Source organism: Ochlerotatus camptorhynchus, unplaced genomic scaffold, assembly GCF_037179485.1.
Source record: "Ochlerotatus camptorhynchus isolate MF236.1 unplaced genomic scaffold, CSIRO-AGI_Acam_v1.1 ptg000232l, whole genome shotgun sequence".
Lineage (NCBI taxonomy): Eukaryota > Metazoa > Arthropoda > Insecta > Diptera > Culicidae > Ochlerotatus > Ochlerotatus camptorhynchus.
The window spans coordinates 6,398,124-6,417,970 of NW_027040722.1; the positions used below are offsets into that span (position 1 = coordinate 6,398,124).

A 19,847-nucleotide genomic window follows, 5' to 3' on the forward strand; every position below is an offset into this window, starting at 1 on the left:
TGATGAATGTGGGCGTCTTAGTGGAATACCTGTATAATGAGAGAGAGAAGGATTAGTAATTTCCATTGAATTCCACCAAAGGGCGAACACGAAATTATTGCGACACATTCAACAGGGCATAACTTTTTTACCATTGGGTCAAAATCAACCAAATTTTGCACACTTTCTCATCTCGAAGTCGTGTTTTTCGATTCAACGAAAATGGAGGTGAACCAACGCGAGTTGAGAGAACAAATTCTTTCCAAGCCCCTGGAATTTCCTGACCTGTCGCACCGGCAGTTGGGAAAAATGTTGAACATTCACCATTCAACCGTCTCCAGAGTTTTGAAGCGGTTCCAGGAGCGGTTGACGTTGGACCACGGCAAAGGAGCTGGAAGAAAACCGGGACCGGAGAACAAAAGGGAGGGAAAGGTGAAACGGATGATTAAAGCAAATCCCAACGTCTCAAGCCGTGATTTGGCTAAAAAGATCGGCATGTCGCAGAGCTACGTCCAGAATGCAAAGAAGAGAGCTGGACTACATACATACAAGGTACAGAACTTCCCAAACCGCGATGAGCGGCAACAATCGACGGCTAAAACTCGGGCACGGAAGCTCTACGAGAAGATGCTGACAAAATATGGCTGCTGTGTGATGGACGACGAAACGTATATAAAAGCCGATTTTAAGCAAATTCCGGGGTTGGAGTTTTTCACCGGCAAGAGCAAGTTCGATGTAGCCGACAAATTTAAGAAGAAGAAAATGTCGAAGTTCGCCTCCAAATATCTCATTTGGCAGGCCTTGCGGACTGAGGAGTGAGCCTTTCGTGACAAAGGGCACAGTAAATGGCGAGATCTACAAATCTGAGTGCCTCGAGAAGCGCCTTTTGCCGTTATTGCAGCAGCACGACGAAGCTCCGCTATTTTTATAGATTTGGCATCATGCCACTATTCTAAAAGTGTCCTGGAGTGGTATGAGACCAATTCTGTCCATTTTGTTCCAAAGGACATGAATCCGCCAAACTGTCCGGAGCTGCGCCCGGTCGAGCAGTACTGGGCAATAATGAAGCGGGAACTTCAGAAGAGCAAGAAGACAGTCAAAGACGAGAAGGACATGTTAAGAAAATGGAAAAAAAAAACTGAGAAACTGGTACCGGATGACACTGTAAAGACTTTGATGGAGGGCATCAAGCGAAAATGCGTTCAATTTTACACTCAAGGCTCCATCGATTAACTTTTCTTTTGATTTTTGAAGTAAATATAAATATGTATAAAACTACCCTAAAATTTTGGTTTGATTCTAAACATTATAAGAAAATTGGCATGACATTTTCGGTGTCGCAATAATTTCGTGTTCGCCCTTTACCTTATTTGCTTATCCTTGACAGATACGCGTATTTCGTCTACAATGTGCAGACTTCTTCAGTGTCTTGTACTAATACTCGACTTTAGAGGTAGTGGAATAAATTGGAAATTACTAATCCTTCTCTCTCTCATTATAGCAAACATAGATTTTCGATATCCGATGTACCTAAGTAATCAACAAACCCACTAATGTGCCTTTTTTGTAGCTCTCTATTAGCTGTATTTTACCTGAGTTAAATTGTGTCTGTCTGATTAAAATTCCCATATCAAAAATGAAAGAAGTGGGAATAATTCGCTTTCGGTACATATTCAGGTCGAAAAAAGTGAACGACAACCTAAATAAATTAGTCATCGACTTTGTCGTTTAGTTTTTTCCCGGAAATTATTGTTAAACAAGCTACAATTAAATAAAAATGGTTCTTCCCCAGTTTTACCTGCGTTACTGCCAGTCTCCAGAGAGCCAAAAAATTCAAATTTGAGAGAGAAAATTTGCTCTCACGACCTCAATCTCTCAACATGCCATGTATTTTGATGACACTCGATTTGTGATTTCCCTTTCACAGATTACAAAATAGAGTACCTGTCACTACAAAACATGTCTGGTACCTCTATATATGCATTTTGATTAACATCCGAAGTCGTTCCTTTTTTACATATTCTGCGCAAAATATACTTTCTGCCCCGCCCCATTCATAAAAATCGGCGGGAAATCTTGTGAGGGGTGAGCTATTCTGTGTGCAGAATGTGAAAAAAAAGAAGAGGGACTTCGAATATTAATCTAAATGCATATATAGAGGTACCAGACATGTTTTGCACTGCAGTGTCCACTGTGAACAATACACGGAAAACAGATTGTGTGTAGTTTCCGATAGATGTCACCGCAAACAACAGCAGTGACATCTGATGGAACATGAATGCAGAAGCTTGACAAAATTATTAATAGACATAGCAGCTATAAGGGGAATTCCGTCCTGAGAGATATTTTACGCGCGGGGCAAGATTTTGCGAAGGTAAGCGAGGGAGAGAAGTAATAGTTGTCTCTCTCATTTCAACGCAAAATTTGCTCCGCTCCGCTAATACACGCTCAGCTCTGAATACAACTATATTCGTATGCGCGTTTTAGGAAGACGAAGAGGAGACAATACGGGGGCGAAAACGAACCACTTTTCTGTCGAACGCGAAACAGCTCGTGATAAATAGAGATAGAGATAGAGATTGAAGAGTAAGAAGCCAGTTGTCTCCTCTTCTTCTTATGTTTTAACCACTACCAGACCAGGCTTGATGAAACTCCTCAAGCTCACTTGAGGTTTTAAAATACTCCTACCCTGCGAGTTTAGGCAGCCTTCATCTCGAGTGAGTGGTGGCTGGAATATGGAATAAATTAACAAAATTAACTCCCCAAAAGAGAGGGAGATCGAACACAAGCAAGAGAATGGTTTGACATGAGGTGCGCTTTTCGAGGCACCGGATGATTATTTTTTTTTATTCGAGGCAAGAAGCTCAGAAGTTTACCAACCCAGGGCGAAAATAAGAAAGTGTGAAAGAAATCATGAAAATGAATGGCAGCAAACCTCATTCATGATACGGCACGTCATGCAACAATGGCTGTCCCCACAATCATAAAATAATCGTGTTTTGGTATGCGTACGAAAGACATCTTCCTACAAAATAGAAAATTACTAATTACATACCTTAAAAAATGGGCCAAAATTGTATGAATAAGATCTGGATACATATTTGTACACTTTCCCACCACAATATTGCCAATTCATTCACGCATTCACAATATTTGCATTAAAAAGTACGATCAGCCGATTTTGTTCTGCTCTGGGCATGTAATTCAAATTACTGTTTTTTTAATAGCTTTCACTTCTCAGAACCACACTAAAGACAACAACGACACGTGATTCTACAAGCACTTTTAAGTTAATTCACTTTTAAAGATGATATTTACTTAAATAATATCATTTGCATCGTTAAAACGCGAGCTGCGAATAATTTTGTAAGTTGAAATTGTTTAGTTTAACTTTTTTCTACACACCACATTACGAAGGTGTGTGTACGAATCATCTTTCATCGTATCCAGTGTTGTCAATTTAATTGAAACAAAGTGCTTAAAAACAATGTTTTTATTGCTTTTGAAGGTTCTTCAACTAAGTTCAATTTAGAAACCATCACTAATAAAAATTAAAAACAATTTCTTACTTCGTTTTTCCAGAAAATAAATGCAAGTAAATAAACCTACAAATGTTCTATAGAAAACATATTTGTCATTCTGGTTGCACTGGTCGAAGGCATCAGCTGACATTGAAAAGGCGGGAAAAGAATGATGCAAAAACAAAAACATACATGATAAGAAAAAAACGTATCCAGAGGCCAGTTCACATTTACCTACTTTCGACTTTGAGTATAATCACGATCATAATCACCTACTCTTGGGTATAACTGACTTTCTTTTGGGGAGAAAGCGAATTTCCAATTCCATACGATTTGACCACAAGTAAATGAAAACTACTTTGATTCACTTTACCTACTTTTGGCTTCGTGCAATAAAGTGGCGAGATGAGTGAAAATGATTTACTTTTGGATACTTTTTTCTTACCATGTACCTGGAGATTTGAGTGCTGGAATCAGTTTTGGACCGGTCGTGTGTAACCAAAGTGTACAAAGTGTGGCTTTGAATTAATCAACTACTATGATTACTTGACTTGGTTGGCCTTGGTGGCTAGGCGTATGATATTTTTCTGTCTAGAAAGCGATCTCCTTGGGAGGTGGTAGATCGTTGATTTTGGCAAATTGAATAGAAAAGTTTTTATGGTGTCAATATAGATAATCTTTAAAAGATGATTAAGGTTTAAATTTACAGTAAGATATATCTAGCCGCTATGTTTATGGTAGTTGCGACAGTGCATGATGTATACTCACACCTCTACAGCATCAATGATAATCATTTCACTGACACATAGAAACTAGAAAGAAAAAAAGCTAAAAAAGCGTGACGTATCTTATCACCTTAATTCCCCTTCGATCAAAAGCTGTGAGTCACAGCGGAATGATTTGTGAGTACATACCTACAAATTTTATTCCTCAGAAAAAATCTACACTCTCAATCTTCCGGATATTTAACGTTTGGTTATTTGAGCTGCAAATCAGTTCCGATCTTAAGACAATCGTAAAATAAGACCACTTCAAATTTTGTAAGATTTGCAATCAAATATACTTTATTTAGATTTTTGAAAACCGTGAGTATGATGTTACAAATGGTTTGGATTACATTTCCTCTCTAAATGGCCTAGCACACTCTCCATTGATGGCGCATCAAAAGAGGCTATATTTATTGGTTAACTTAACACTGAAAGCGAATCTTACTCAGAAAGTGAGTCACTTTTACTCCTTCGTATGTAGAAATTTCTATAAGCGTTGATTACTCATGCCCTGAATGACCTACGCTTTATACTGAACGAAAACATCTGCAATACTTCGACTGATTATTGCGCTGCTCGAGCCCTTTAACAATATGCTTTCGAATTCCGGATGATTGCCTTATGGTTGAATTCGTCATCAGCTGATGAGCATCCTTATGACTGTCATCCAAATAACGGATGATATTTTTTTTTTGAAAATTGGCCGTAAATCATACAGCGCTACTTTTAATTTGATTGTTTACATTTTCATACTGAAAAGCCATTCCATTATAAAGGGTGATACGGTCAAAATTTTGTCAATATCAACTTGACGTATTTCTTTCAATTTTGCATTTAAAAAACCTGAACACCCCTCATTTTGAAGGTGTGTGTGTGTAGAATGTTGCTCCTATTTTGATTTTGGAATTCACTCTTCAGTTGTCAAAATGCCGTCCAAGCAAGAAGAGCAGCGTATCAAAATTTTGCTCGCGCATCGCGAAAATCCGAGCTACTCACACGCAAAGTTGGCAAAATCGCTAAAAGTTGCCAAATCAACCGTTACAAATGTAATTAAATTGTTTGGGGAACGTTTGTCGACAGCCAGGAAGTCTGGATCGGGGGGAAATCGAAAACCGGAAGCCGCTGAGACGACAAAGAGAGTTGCCGGTAGTTTCAAGCGAAACCCTATCCTCTCTCTCCGAGATGCCGCAAATAAGCTGGGTGTATCGTCTACAACCGTGCATCGAGCCAAAAAACGAGCCGAACTATCGACTTACAAGAAGGTAGTGACTCCAAATCGCGATGATAAACAAAATACGACGGCCAAAGCGCGATCCCGGAGGCTGTACACGACGATGCTGACGAAGTTTGACTGCGTGGTAATGGACGACGAAACCTACGTCAAAGCCGACTACAAGCAGCTTCCGGGACAGGAGTTTTATACGGCAAAAGGAAGAGGAAAGGTAGCAGATGTTTTCAAGCACATGAAACTGTCAAAGTTCGCAAAGAAATATCTGGTTTGGCAAACCTGTGGCTTGAAAAGCAGCATTTTCATAGCTCCGGGACTGTTAACCAAGAAATTTACGTGAAAGAGTGTTTGAATAAACGTCTGCTGCCTTTCCTGAAGAAACACGGTTGTTCCGTACTGTTTTGGCCGGATTTGGCATCTTGCCATTACGGTAAAAAGGCCATGGAGTGGTACGCCGCCAACAACGTGCAGGTGGTTCCCAAGGACAAGAACCCTCCCAACACGCCAGAGCTCCGCCCAATTGAGAAATACTGGGCTATTGTCAAGCGGAACCTAAAGAAGACCAAAAAAACTGCTAAGGGCGAGCAGCAGTTCAAGGCAAACTGGCTTTCTGCGGCGAAGAAGGTGGACAAGGTGGCTGTACAAAATCTGATGGCAGGGGTCAAGCGTAAGGCCCGGCAATTCGGATTTGGAAAAGCGGAAGCCTAACTGAATATTTTTCCTGAATTTTATACTAATTGAACTTGAAAAAGAAATTTAATTTGATTTTTTAAATAAACGATTTCACCGATTTACACGCGTTTTCCCTTGACCAAATTTTGACCGTATCACCCTTTAAGCAGGGTGCCTTCTATTCATTTTGACTAAAAAAATGTTTTATGAAATTATAGAATAATAGGATATTATGATGATATTTTGTATGTGTAAGTAATAAGAAAAGATTGTAAAGTTTGTGTTTCACACATCAAACCTGCAAATTTAGCTTTGACAGAGTCACAATGAGCGTTTTTCTGATCGCCTCTTCGCGAAGAGTGAAGAGCGAAGAGTGGGTGAGATAAATTACAAAATCGCTTATTGCGACTCTCATGTAGCAAAATTGGCAGGTATTATGTGTCAAACACAAACTTAACAATCTTTTCTTGTTGTTTACGTAATCAAAATATTTTCAACATGTCTTATTATTCCATAATTTCTTAAAACATTTTTTTATTCAAAATGAATGGAAGGCACCCTGATTATAAGTATAAAAATCACTTGTGTAAAGGAAACTTCCTCCCGCACGAAATAGACAATTTTCGGTTTCCACACTTTACCAATGTTTGTACCATTTCTGATAGTGATGACTATGTTTCTACCTCGTTTGTCAGCTCAGATAAGCAAATGACGTTCGATAGAATTATTTACATCATCATTTTGAATGATTTTCGTTATGGGGCTCAACCAATACCATATGCATTTCAATTTGGGATGACAATAATTCTACAGAAAGCATTACGTATTTTACCTGTGGTCCACACGCTTCTCGTATAAATGTTCATCCTGTATTCTGAAGGAGCATCATCTGATTGCAAAACAACCGTCATCCGGTTGCAGCTATCATTCGAAAAAGCGATTACGGTGTTTAGATATGATTGGATGTTTTGGTATAGTGTAGAAATTTCTCCATTCGAATGAGTAAAGGTGACTCAAAACTGAGTAAAAGTGACTGACTATCTGTGTTAGTTTCGTTTTTAGTGAAATATCCTCGTCAAATTTTTTGCATAAAAAAAATTCTGGTGTAATTTGTTTTTCAAAGTGGTTCATGGAGGGTTAAAAGAAGAGGGTAAATTTAAGGTTAAAAAAATCACCTTCGTGGAGGTAAATTAAAGAAAAAGCTTTTTATTGAATAATTCTGGTGATAATCAATGAATAATTCTGGTGGTAAAATTGAATCATGCAAAAAATTTGGAGGTGCACATTTAGCTGAAAATTTCTGATGGAACGTTCGCAACACTTGTTGAAGCAAGGTTTATTCATGTGCATAATTTGCATCGTTCTAATGAATGCAAGCTTCAATGAAAATTTATGGTGGAAAATTTGCACCATTCTGGTGCATGAAGAGGCAAAGCCTGAAAATTGCACCACAAAGGTACGTGGTGAAACAAACTTCACTGACAATTTTTGGTGCACCGTTCTGGTGAATGAAGGAACATGCTTTATTGAAAATTTCTGGTGCAAAATTTGTTTCGCTCTGATAAATGAAATGAACAGAAAATTTCTGGTGGAAAACTTTCAGTGGTCTGGTAAATCAAGGCACAAGCTTTATTTAAATTAAGCTATATTGAAAACTACTGGAGGAAAATCTGCACCGTTCTGGTGAACGGATGGGCAAACTTTTCGGAAAATGTTTGGTCTCAAATTCACATCCTTTTGCTCAATAGAGGAACAAACTTTAATAATAATTTCTAGTGTAAAATTTGCATTATTCTGATGATTGGAGGGAAGCTGCTTTACTGAAAATTTATGCTGAAAAATCTGAAAATAGGGGCAAGCTTTATTTGGTGGGAAACTTGCAACATTCTGATGATAGGAGAAGCAAGCTATATTTAAAATGTCTGGTGGAAAATGGAAAATGGAAAAAGGATATCTGTACCAATCGGAAGATTGGAGAACCATTCTTATTGAACATTAACGGTGGAAAATTTGCATCATTCTGGTCAATTGAAATTTTCTGGGGAAAGTTGTATTGAAAATTTCTGGTGCAAGATTTTCAACAATCTGCTGCATGGAGGCGATAGCTGAATTGAAAATTCCTGATGTAAACATAGCACAGTTCTGGTGGAAGGAGGGGCAAGCTTTATTGAACATTTCTGGTAGAAAAAACTACAACGTTTTGGTGAATGGACGGACAACTTAAACTTGACTTCCGAGAAGAATTCTGAAGACAAGTTCCAAAAAAATGATTTCTGTCTATGGTTATGAAAATTCTGCGAATAATTTCTAGTGAATCCTGCAGATAGTTCCTAGATAATTTTGAACAGAATACCGAGAGAATCAAATTTTGAATGAAATTCCAAAGTGATGTTGGGGAAAATTTCAAGCTCTTTTTGGGAAGAATTTCTGGATAATACAGAGGAAATTCTTCAGACAATTTAGGGAAATTTCAGTTCCTAGGTGTTCTGAGAAAAAAAAGTTCTAAAATATTCCGAGAAGAACCTCAATGATATTGAATTCCTAGGACAGTTCCAAAATATTTCTAGAGAGAATTCAAAGAAAAATCTGCGGATAATTTCCAGTACATCCTGCAGCTAGTTCCAAGATAATTTCGAAAAGAATACCGAGAGGAGAGCAAGATTTTAAACAAAATTTCAAGCGAATTCTGAGAAAAATTTCTAGCGCATTCAGTTCCAAGGTGTTCTGAGAAAAAATCATAAAGAGTTCTAAATAGGGGAATTTACGTATTCTCGGCAACCTAACCAGTGACCTTCTTTCTATAGCCTTTTTCTCTAAGGAACGCACACATATGCAGTATTGGTTTGTTTACAATCTTTTGCTGCCAGCTGATCTAGCAATTTCAGTCGAAAGAATGGTCAAAAACTGTTTTGAAACGCTTTTACAAAGCTCCAATCTTCTCTAGTGAGAGCGAGTATTGTCGGCAATCAATTTTTCTTCGGCAACCGTTCCATTTGAACTGCATGTAAATCTGCTGTTCTATTATCGGCAACTCGAAATCAGCTACAATTTGTAGTGCGTGTGTTGCATTTCAAGAAAACCTTGCTAGATTGCTTTTTCTCAGTGTTAAAAATATAGTCAAATTGAAGCTGAAAGCATAAAGAATCGTTTGCATGCATTCAGCGAAGTGTTTTCGTAAGAAAATCCAGTGAAAATAGTGTTTCAATTTGTGTTGCCGAAAATAGTCTGTCATGCCGAAGCCGTCATTTCCCCTATAATTCCAGTGGACTTCTGAGAAGAATTTCAAAAGAGCTCTTAGGAGAGTTCTAAAAAATCCGACAAGATCCTCAAGGATATTGATTCTTGAGGACAGTCCCAAAGAATTTTTAGGGAGTATTCCATGAAAATTCTGTGAATAATTTCTAGTGAATCCTGTTATAGTTCCAAGATAATTCCGAAAAGAATACCGAGAAAATTAAATTTTGAGTAAAATCCCAAAGGGATTTTAAGGAAAATTTTAAGGGAGTACCGATAATTTATAGCTCATTCCGGGAATAATTTCTGGATAATACTGGGGAAATTCTTCTGAAACTCTAAGGGAATTTCAGTTCTAAGGTGTTCTGAGTAAAAGTTGAGAGTTCTAAAAATAATTCCAAGGGACTTCTAAGAAGAATTCCAAAAGAGCTCATAGAGTTAAAACAAAAAGCTTTTGGATTCCCTAATTGAAAAGTGAGTACTAGTTTGCCATTGAACCTTGGTCGATTGTTGTCTTACTAAAAAATCGTCGAAGAATCTTCTCTGAAAATGTCAATGAACAGCTTTGAGTGTGTTGGTTTGTTTCCTTTTAATTCCGTTATGATTGCTTATCTTTTGACAGATACGCATATTTCGTCTACTACTTGCTGACTTCATCAGTGCCAAGCACTCAATATTACTGATCAAGATTGGATTGTTTGTTCACTGCTATGAGCACTGTTTGAGCCTTGTACTTGTCGACGCAGTGTGCATGCGAAAGGAGAATGCGATTCTTATTGGTCATTCATCTCGGTCTGTCGATGCTATCACCACCAACTGACGTGACTTCAGCTGAATTCAACCACCAAGGCAACAATATTGCAGCAAATGTATAATTTCGGATAAAGTCCTACTATCGCAACCATTTGACGAACCGATCATCATCGACATCGTCGATGGGATTAAAGCAAGCAGTTTGCATTGAAGAAGATTAAGCTTAATTGAACAGTAGGGAAAAAGTGGGAGGAGGACAGCACCATCTACGACGTACTTTGGAGTACTCCCCATCCCCAGATTAAATGCACCAAAGAAAAAAAAATGCCCCTCCTTAACAAGATTCCTGTGCACGCTAGTGTGTTTGACCCATAAAACCTGTCAATTTTGCTTTCAGAGAAATAGGTCAGGTCTGGATCAGTCTTGTCCAGCCTGTTTTTCAACTTGGAGATTAAATCTCCCGGATACAGTTTAAGCTTAATATCCTCAGACATTACTAGGCCAGGGCTAATTACCGTAATTGGGTTAAAACGTTTAACCAAAGAAACAAATTATTGATCCTCTAGGAGTAAAAAATCCCACTACCTACGTCGCTTTTCTTCGACCGACGCACCCTAATTAAAAAGGAGCTTAAGTGAACGAAAACCAAAATGATAGAACTATTCCACAAATGGTGTGGATGATATCCCGAGCAATGTGAAATATTTGATAAGGGGCTGTCAAACAACCTCGTCAACACCCAAAGGGGGGAAGAGCTGCGGGGGATCAGTGAATGTTTGCAGATCATCTAAATTTTCAAACCAAATTATGGATTATTATCGAAGCTTCCACGTGCTTAGGTCTTAAATCTCTCAGAAATCTGTCTACGTATAGTTTAGTGAGAGTGAGTGAAAAGAGATCGTATGAAAGTTTGACTACTCTGAATAACTCAAACCTGACAACAGAAGCTTTGCCGCTCCTTCACCCGCCTATGTAAATCATCCATACCATCCAAGAGAAATGTAGATGAGCTAAAGCCACAAGCATCAACCGGAGTCACACCCGAGCTGGGACCCCGGGTTGTCAGTGTGTTGTTCAAAAATTCTGCAACCTTCAGCTACATCCCTGCTCCGATAGGAAACCACATTTCATCTGAGCTCGGGATCCGGTCGTCGTCGTCGTCGTCGTCGTCGTCGCTGTTTCGCTCCCTCCTGCGAGTGAATGGCGGGAATAAAAGACCCCAGGAACAGAAATTTCCATATTCCAAGCCCTGCGCAATGCCACCACGTCACGTCACGATACCACGAACGCGAGTAGTGCTGCAGCGAAAATATGGAATGTCATAAATCAGAGAAATGCAATGCAATTGTACTTTATTAGTTTTGAAATGCGTATCGATCCCGGTATAACTCAAGTACAATGTAGGCGACTGTGTTCTTTGGATTGTGAATACGGATGTGGGATTGTGGCACAAACTAGAAGTAATTTGCACCTTTTCCAGAGATAACGTCTCTATACCATTATTAATGGCAATTCCGTTTTGCTTCGTTTCTTCTTTTCAGACAAACCGATCTGCCGGCCGGATCAGAAGAAAATCTACGGCGTGGCGCGGAACGAACCGGCCGAGATCCTGTGTCAGGTGGACGCCTATCCCCCGCCGGAATCGTTCAAGTGGTCCTTCAACAACACGGCGGAAACGATCGATATGCCCCAGAGTGGCTACCGGGTGCATTCCGATCAGGCGTCCTCCCTGACGTACACACCGGTCAAGGTGAGTGCAGTTCATGCAAAGAAACTTATTTATGTTATACCTTTTTGCGTTTTATAAACTTTTTATTTGTTCTAAATTCAAAACGAATACATTTCATTCAACCTTGGTGCTCCAGCTACTACAGTAGCTGACCAGCCTTAATTGTTATGATTTATATCTACGTGTTTTTACATTATTCCTACCTTGACAATTCAGTATTTTGAACAGGTTTTCTAAACCTGCCTGTCAGAATAACAATTTACATCTTAAAACTAAAAATTAAAACTAAATCATTTGTAAGTATGAAGGGAATTAATCACTACAATTGAGGATACCTCAGTAGAACTGTACCAGGAAGGCAACTTCAAAATCATCTTCAGAACTTTGTTCTGAATCCTTTGAAGTGCTTTTTTCCTGGTAGTGCAACAACTAGACCATATTGGTACAGCATAAAGCATGGCCTTTCTAAAAACTTGTTTATATCTAAGAAGTTTATTTGTCAGTTTGGATTTCCTGTTTATAAGAGGATACAAACATTTTATATGTTTGTTACATTTGGCCTGAATGCCCTCAATGTGATCTCTAAAAGTTAATTTTTGGTCAAGTACTAATGCAAGATTTTTCACTTGGATTGACCAGGAAATTGGAACTCCGTTCATAGTGACTATGTGACTACTAATAGGTTTCAAAAACGAAGCTGTAGGCTTATGTGGAAATATTATAAGTTGAGTTTTGGAAGCGTTGGGAGAAATCTTCCATTTTTGTAAATAAGAAGAGAAAATTTCTAAACTTTTCTGCAGTCTGCTGCAAATAACACGAAGATTTCTTTCTTTAGAGGAAATGCCTGTGTCATCAGTGAAAAAAGATTTGTGGCAACCCTGAGGCAAATCAGGGAGGTCCGAAGTAAAAATGTTATACAATATATGCCCAAGAATGCTATCCTGAGGAACTCATGCTCTAACAGGTAGTCCTTCAGATTTGGAATTTTGATAATTTATCTACTGAGTTCTGTCAGTTAAATAATTTTGAACTAATTTCATAATATAGAAAGGAAAATAAAACTTTTTCAAATTGGCAATCAAACCTTCATGTCAAACACTGTCGAATGCTTTTTCTTTGTCTAGAAGGGCAACTCCAGTTGAGCAGCCTTCAGATGTGTTTATACGAATTAAATTGATAACTCTTAAGAGTTGATGAGTCGTTGAATGCCCATGGCGAAATCCAAACTGCTCATCTGCAAAAATTGAGTTCGTATTGATGTGAAGCATCATTCTATTTAAAATTATCTTTCCAAAAAGTTTACTTATTGAAGAAAGCAAACTTATTGAAATGTAGCTAGAAGCTTCAGCTGAATTTTTATCTGGCTTCAAAATTGGAACAACTTTTGCATTTTTCCATTAATCAGGAAAGTGTGCCAAATGGAATCATCTGTTAAATAAATGTTTGTTAAATGTTTGTTTATGACAATATAGAAAATTCCATCACCACCTGGAGCTTTCATATTATGAAACTTTTTTGTTATAGATCTCACTTCGTCCGAATCAGTCCCCCAAGAATCATCAAAAATATTTTCCCGAGAGAAAATATTCAGATAATCCCGAGCAAACTGATTCTCAATAGGACTAGTAAGATCCAAACTGAAATTATGGGAACTCTCGAATTGCTTAGCAAGCTTCTGAGCTTTTCCCGAACATGTGATCAAAATTTTACCACCTTCTTTAAGCGCTGGAATAGGCTTTTGAGGTTTTTTTTTTTCAAAATGTTTGTGGGTTTCCAAAAGGGTTTGGAACTCGGGTCTAATTTAGAAACATTAATTTCAAAAGTTTTGTTCTTCAGGGCAGAGAATTGCTTTTTAAATTGTTTTTGAAAATCCCGGCAGATAGCTTTCATGGCAGAATTGCGTGTTCTTTGATATTGCCTCCTACGGACATTTTTCAGACAGATCGAGGGCTGAAAATCGTCGTCTATATTAATTGAAAAACTTCGCATTTTTGGTACTGAGGCAGCTTTTGCTTCAACTATAGAAGTAGTCAGAGATTCAAGAGCATAATTAACATCATCTTTGGTTTGCAAAGGAATGTTTGGATCAAAGCTTTATTCTATAAATGTTCGATATTGCTTCCAATCAGCTCTATGATAATTGAAAGTAGAGCTGTTGGGATTAGAAATTATTTCTTGGGATATTTCAAAACTTACTGGAAGGTGATCAGAACCGAAGTCAGCATGAGTAACCAATTGGCTACAAAGTTGACATGAATCAGTTAAGACCAAATCAATATTTGAGGGATATCTTGCTGAAGAAAAGCATTTTGGGCTGTTTAGATATTGAATAGTATAATAACACGCAGGATAATAACAAACAGAATATTAACATTTGAATTGCTTTGAGCATTATTCCATGAGCGGTGTTTTGCATTGAAATCACCAATAATGAAGAATTTAGACCTATGACGCGTAAGTTTCTGAAGGTCACCCTTGAGAAAAATTCTTTTGCTGGCCTACGCATTGGAATGGCAAATAGTCAGTTATAAACGTAAGTTGTCCAAATTTTGTTTCGACAGAAACTCCCAAAGTTTCAAAAACTTTGGTTTCAAAGAATCTGTAAATATGTTTTTTTAAATGCAATGTTGGAATTTCGTTTTCGATTTTAATTACTAACTAAATTCCATTTAAGTGGTACACTAGAAATGTGTCACGCGTCACCAAGTCAACGAAAGTGTTTCTGAAGCAACACCCCGAGATAGTAATCATCTAGGCAGACAAAGAGAACAGAACCGTGGTGATGAGACGCTGAATCGGGATCCAACATCAGGATATCAAGTAAAAAGCAATCAGTTCGCGAAGCGACTAGCAGATCTGAAACTCATCGATCGGGCCACCGAAATGAAGTTGAAGACGTACAAGGCTACGTCCCCTCGAATCTACGGTGCCCCCAAGGCACACAAAGAGGGTTTGCCGTTGAGACCAGTAGTCCCAAGTAACAATTTGGGTTTTATGAGGGTACTGTAGACCATGATTTAGACTTGTAGAGTGCTTTAAAACCTCAATAAAACTTACAATGTTACTTGGGTTACCATGCATGACGTCACCTTCCTACACGCTCTCGCAGTTCGTTGGTAAAATCATACAGAAGTCCATCGCTGGTAGATACAACGTGCCAAATTCATTCATCTTCTGTGAGTACATCAATAACGTGCAGCTTCCGCCCGGCTAAGTCCTGATTTCTCTGGATGTAGTGTCGCGTTGCGAGAGCTTTACACGGTAACCGCAAAATACCCAATAATGACTACAAATTAAGCATTTTCGAGGGAAACTGGGACTACCCATTAAATGAGGCAAATTTTACCCATTTATGAGTAATTACAACTACAAAAACAAGTAATAAGTATTCATTTTTGAGTAACAAATACTCATAAATGGGTAATATTTTTACTCATTTAATGGGTAGTCCCAGTCTCCCTCGAAAATGCTTACTTTGTAGTCATTATTGGGTATTTTGCGGTTACCGTGTAGCTAGTGATGAAACGTCGCTAGAACTATTCCACAGCCGCAGTTAAGTAATGAGCAAAAGGAGGACGCACATCTTTTGCCTGTAGACTTGAAGGCATACTTCAAGTCTCCGCGTACATCGTACGGGTTAGGCAAAAGATGTGTGTTTGACTTTATACTGTTGCATTAATGGCCCTTCGCTCATTTTCAACTTCTATTCAATTTTCATTCTACTGTAGTGCCTCTAGTTGTCGTAGCAAGCAACTATTGACAGCATTTTGATCCGAAAGGATTGTTTATTTAGTAGTGAAAATTTCATCACGATTCATATACTTGTTCAAAAGTTGTCGAAGATGGAACATGACAGACGTGAAAAAATTCTGCACACTCACGTGCAAAATCCAATGTGGTCAGGAGGAATGATTGCAAAGGCTCTCAAATTTCCAAAATCGACTGTAAATACCGTGCTTAAACGATACCGGGAAACACTAACGTTGGATCGTGCAAAACAAAACAAACGTAGAAGTGGAACATATGACAGAAAACTACGAGCGAAGGTCATACGGGCAGTCCAAAGAATCTTGGGATCTCCGGTCGTGATTTGGCGAAAAGGTTCAGTGGAGCACACAGTACAGTTCGACGAATCTGTATGCGAGAAGGTTTCCGGTCAAACATCCCAACATAACGCTGACATAAAACCTGGTTGCCAAAAACGGTGCAAGGAAGCAGTACGAGCAAGTTCTGACCAAGTATAACGGATGTATTTTGATGGACGATGAAACTTATGTAAAAATGGACTTTGGACAAATCCCGGGCCAAAAATTTTACTTTCCTAAACGTAAGGAGGATGCTCCGGATAAATTCAAATTTGTCTTTGCAGATGATGATTTGGCAAGGCATCTGCAGTTGCGGAAAGAAAACAAAGGTTTTCATCACTGGAGCGACTATGAATGGACAACTTTTCAAGGAGGAGTGTCTCCAGAACATAATGTTGCTGTTCATTCAATCACACGAAACTCCCGTAATGTTCAGGCCTGACTTAGCCAGCTGCCATTACAGCCGCGATGTCATAGAATGGAATAAGCAGAATAATGTCGATTTTATTGAGAAAAGTATCAATCCACCAAATGGTCCAGATTTTCGCCCCATTGAAAAAATTTGAGCAATTATCAAGCGCAAATTGAAGAAATATGGCAAAAAGTGGTGGAAAAGGATGGTAGATGAGGTTGACAGTACTACTGTGCAAGACATGATGACAGGTATTCCGCGAAACGTTCAAAAATTCATCAGAAAAGCTGACGAATGATTTTTGTTGTATTTAAAAACAAATCCTACAAAATGATATCTTTAACTTTTTTGTACTTTATTTCCCCGTGGAGAAATGACCATTTTTGTACGACCAAATTCTAAATGGAACAGACTTTATAAGAATTCGAAGGATCGAAGATGAATTTTACAAGTCTATGTCCAAGCAGGGTAGGGTCCAAACAAGGATTAAAGAGGAATAAAGGTCGAAAAAGTTAGAAAATGTGTAGTTAATATTGAGCACTGAAAAGTGCTGCTTAAATTTGTTGTAGCTTTAAGTAGTAGTAACACTTCCTTCAGCCAAAAGCAAATAGATCCGCACGGCAAGAGAGCACGATATGGGGACTGAATATTTGTATCAGTATTTTCATTCAATGACTTTAATCATTGCTGAGTTTTCATGCGATGTTGACCGAATTAATTCATTCATTTTTTCGTCATTGAATCTCTTTCACATTATTGTTATCTATATAGTTTTGATCATAGGATGCCAGTTAACTTTGACGGCTCTATGGATTTATTTTGCTTTATTAATTTAATTTGATTTAAAATTTAGGTGATAAAAAAAACTGCACGTGTTTATCACTACTGACTGACTGACTATAGACATGATTGCCATTGAAGATGATCTTTAACTCGAGTGAATGACGAAATCTGTTTTGTCAATATTGCCGATCATGGATCGAGAGGTAAAATACTAAAGAATAATACCAAAATATTGCATGAAAAATACTATGTAAATAACAAAAATTGATAATTGGAATACCCGTCTGGTATGTTTTTGGTATTGCATTATCATAATTTGGTATTGAAATGGTATTGTGGGAACATTTTGTGTATTTTACCTCTTATGTCAGGCTCATCCATACCAATTTGAGGTATCGAGATATTCGTAGGTCAGGCTCGTCGATACCATATTCACCACCATTTGGTATTCAAAAGTTATTTTATCCTGCTCAGGACAGCCTTATCCTCAACCTTTTTAGTGCAATGCCTGACCAGTACTCAACATTTCAAGTTTTATGGAAGGTTTAAAGCATTTGTCGAGTCCAAATCATAACCTACAAGACTATGATAAAACCCGAATTGTTTCTTGCGAGGTATACAACCAAAAAAAAATCAAAATTCCAATCACATTAATTCGTCGCACAAGCCCGTGCAAATAAAAAAAAAACGCTCCTACCGATTCCCAGGAAACATCGGTCAAAATCGTTCCCAAAACCTACACAGGATTCACGTTGCCCGTCATGGTTTCAACTGAAACAGCACTTCATTTTTCAACTCACAGCACGTTCCCCAGCGATACCTGTGATGAAGTATTTTCATTTTTATTTCAAAATTAATCCGGAATGCTTCATTCTCATCCGCTTTTTGTTCATATTTTTTCTCCCGAAAGCAAATAGCATCAACCGTTCCTCACTGGAGGTCGGGTTTTGTTCATATTTTTCCTAGCGAATTCTACACACTGGGGTGAAAAAAAAACATACCATATTTTTCTGCATGCCCTTAGCCCGGAGGCAACCGGGAGAACACATTTGCCGGGATCCGGGATGTTGGTGCTACAAAATTCATTCAGCGTTTAATTAAATATTTAAATGATTTGACCTATAAAATGTAGACGAATGCAGCCATCCAGCCAGGCAAACGAATGAATATGACGTGGAAGTTCGGTCCGGTCCGATTCGGGATGGTCTTCATTTCCCGCCGTTATTCACTTTTTGCACTACACCTTCCTAACAGTTGTGAGTGGTTTTATCTATTTCGAACGCATAGGACTTTTTCTTCTTCTTTTTTTTATGAGGATTGCTTGAGAAAATGTGATAAAAGGAATCACAGAATCATTGTCGATTCAGTACTCTTTCAATATTTATATTGCCAAGTGTTATGTTATGAAGCGAAGCTTATTGGATGAGGAAATTTTCGGACTCTTTTGAGCGATTCCACCTTTGGATTTGAGGATGAACAATGCGTAAAGCTGCCTTCATTCTCATCTATATTTTCAATAATAATAATACATGAGAAAACATAAGGCTACCTAGCGAACATGCATAAATGACGTTGCATTTGTGGGGGAGTTCTAAAATTGACCAAAAACATGCTACAACATTTATTGATGTTCCCTTACAACTTCTAAACTTCTAACAACCCAACAAGAATAGTCCTTTTTTCGCTGGATTTGTTTTCCGTCGATCTTGTTTTCCGTGCTGAGCATCAATGCTACCGACGCCAGGGAGGCAGCTCCCACACCTCGACCCTACCTATCGACCCATCAACTCATGAACCGGGGACCAACGGCTTTACTTCCCATCCGAAGGAAGGTGTGATCAGAGATGTTATGTCTCAGAACATCCCGGTGGCGCCGACTGGGATTGAACCCTGCTTATTTAAAAAACTTATTTGAGAAGCTTTTTTTAGAGGCTTATTTTGAAGCTTATTTAAGGGGCTTATTTTGAAGCTTATTTAAGCAGATTTTTAAAAAACTTGTTTAAGAAGCTTATTTAAGAGGCTTATTTTGGAAACTTATTTTAGAAGCTTTTTTAAATCTTATTTAAAGCTTATTTAAGGTGCTTATTTCAGAAGCTTATTAAGAAACTTATTTGAGAAGATTATTTTAGAAGCTTATTTTAGAGGCATATTTTGGAAGCTTATTCAAGCAGCTTTTTTTAAATACTTCTTTCATAAGCTTATTTTAGAAGCTAATTATAGAAGCTTATTTAAGAAGCTTATTTAAGAAGCTTATTTTAGAATCTTATTAAGATGCTTATTTTAAAACTTATTTAGAAGCTTATTTTAGAAGCTTGTTTAAAAAGCTTATTTAAGAAGCTTATTTAAGAACCTAATTTTAAAAGCTTATTTTAGAAGCCTATTTTGGAAGCTTATTTTAGAAGCTTTTTTTAGAAGCTTATTTTAGAAGCCTATTTAAGAAGCTTATTTTAGAAGCTTATTTTAGAAGCCTATTTAAGAAGCTTATTTTAGAAGCTTTTAGATTCTTATTTTAGAATCTTATTTAAGAAGCTTATTTTAGAAGCTTTTTTTAAAGCTTATTTTAAAAGCTTATTTCAGAAGCTCTTCGTAGAAGCTTATTTCAGAAGCTCTTCGTAGAAGCATATTTTAGAAGCTTATTTTAAAAGCTTATTTAAGAAGCTTATTTAAGAAGCTTGTTTAAGAAG

At 37.8% G+C, this 19,847-nt stretch overlaps 1 protein-coding gene across 1 annotated transcript in view; it reads left to right on the top strand.

Annotated features, from left to right (window-relative positions):
- The window catches only part of side-VI (sidestep VI), a 1,063,375-nt gene that overhangs the window by 868,822 nt on the left and 174,706 nt on the right, over positions 1 to 19,847 (top strand). The window contains exon 12 of the mRNA XM_065225644.1: positions 11,696 to 11,904. Coding sequence (XP_065081716.1) covers positions 11,696 to 11,904 — 209 coding nt within the window. The remainder of the gene's footprint in view (positions 1 to 11,695; positions 11,905 to 19,847) is intronic.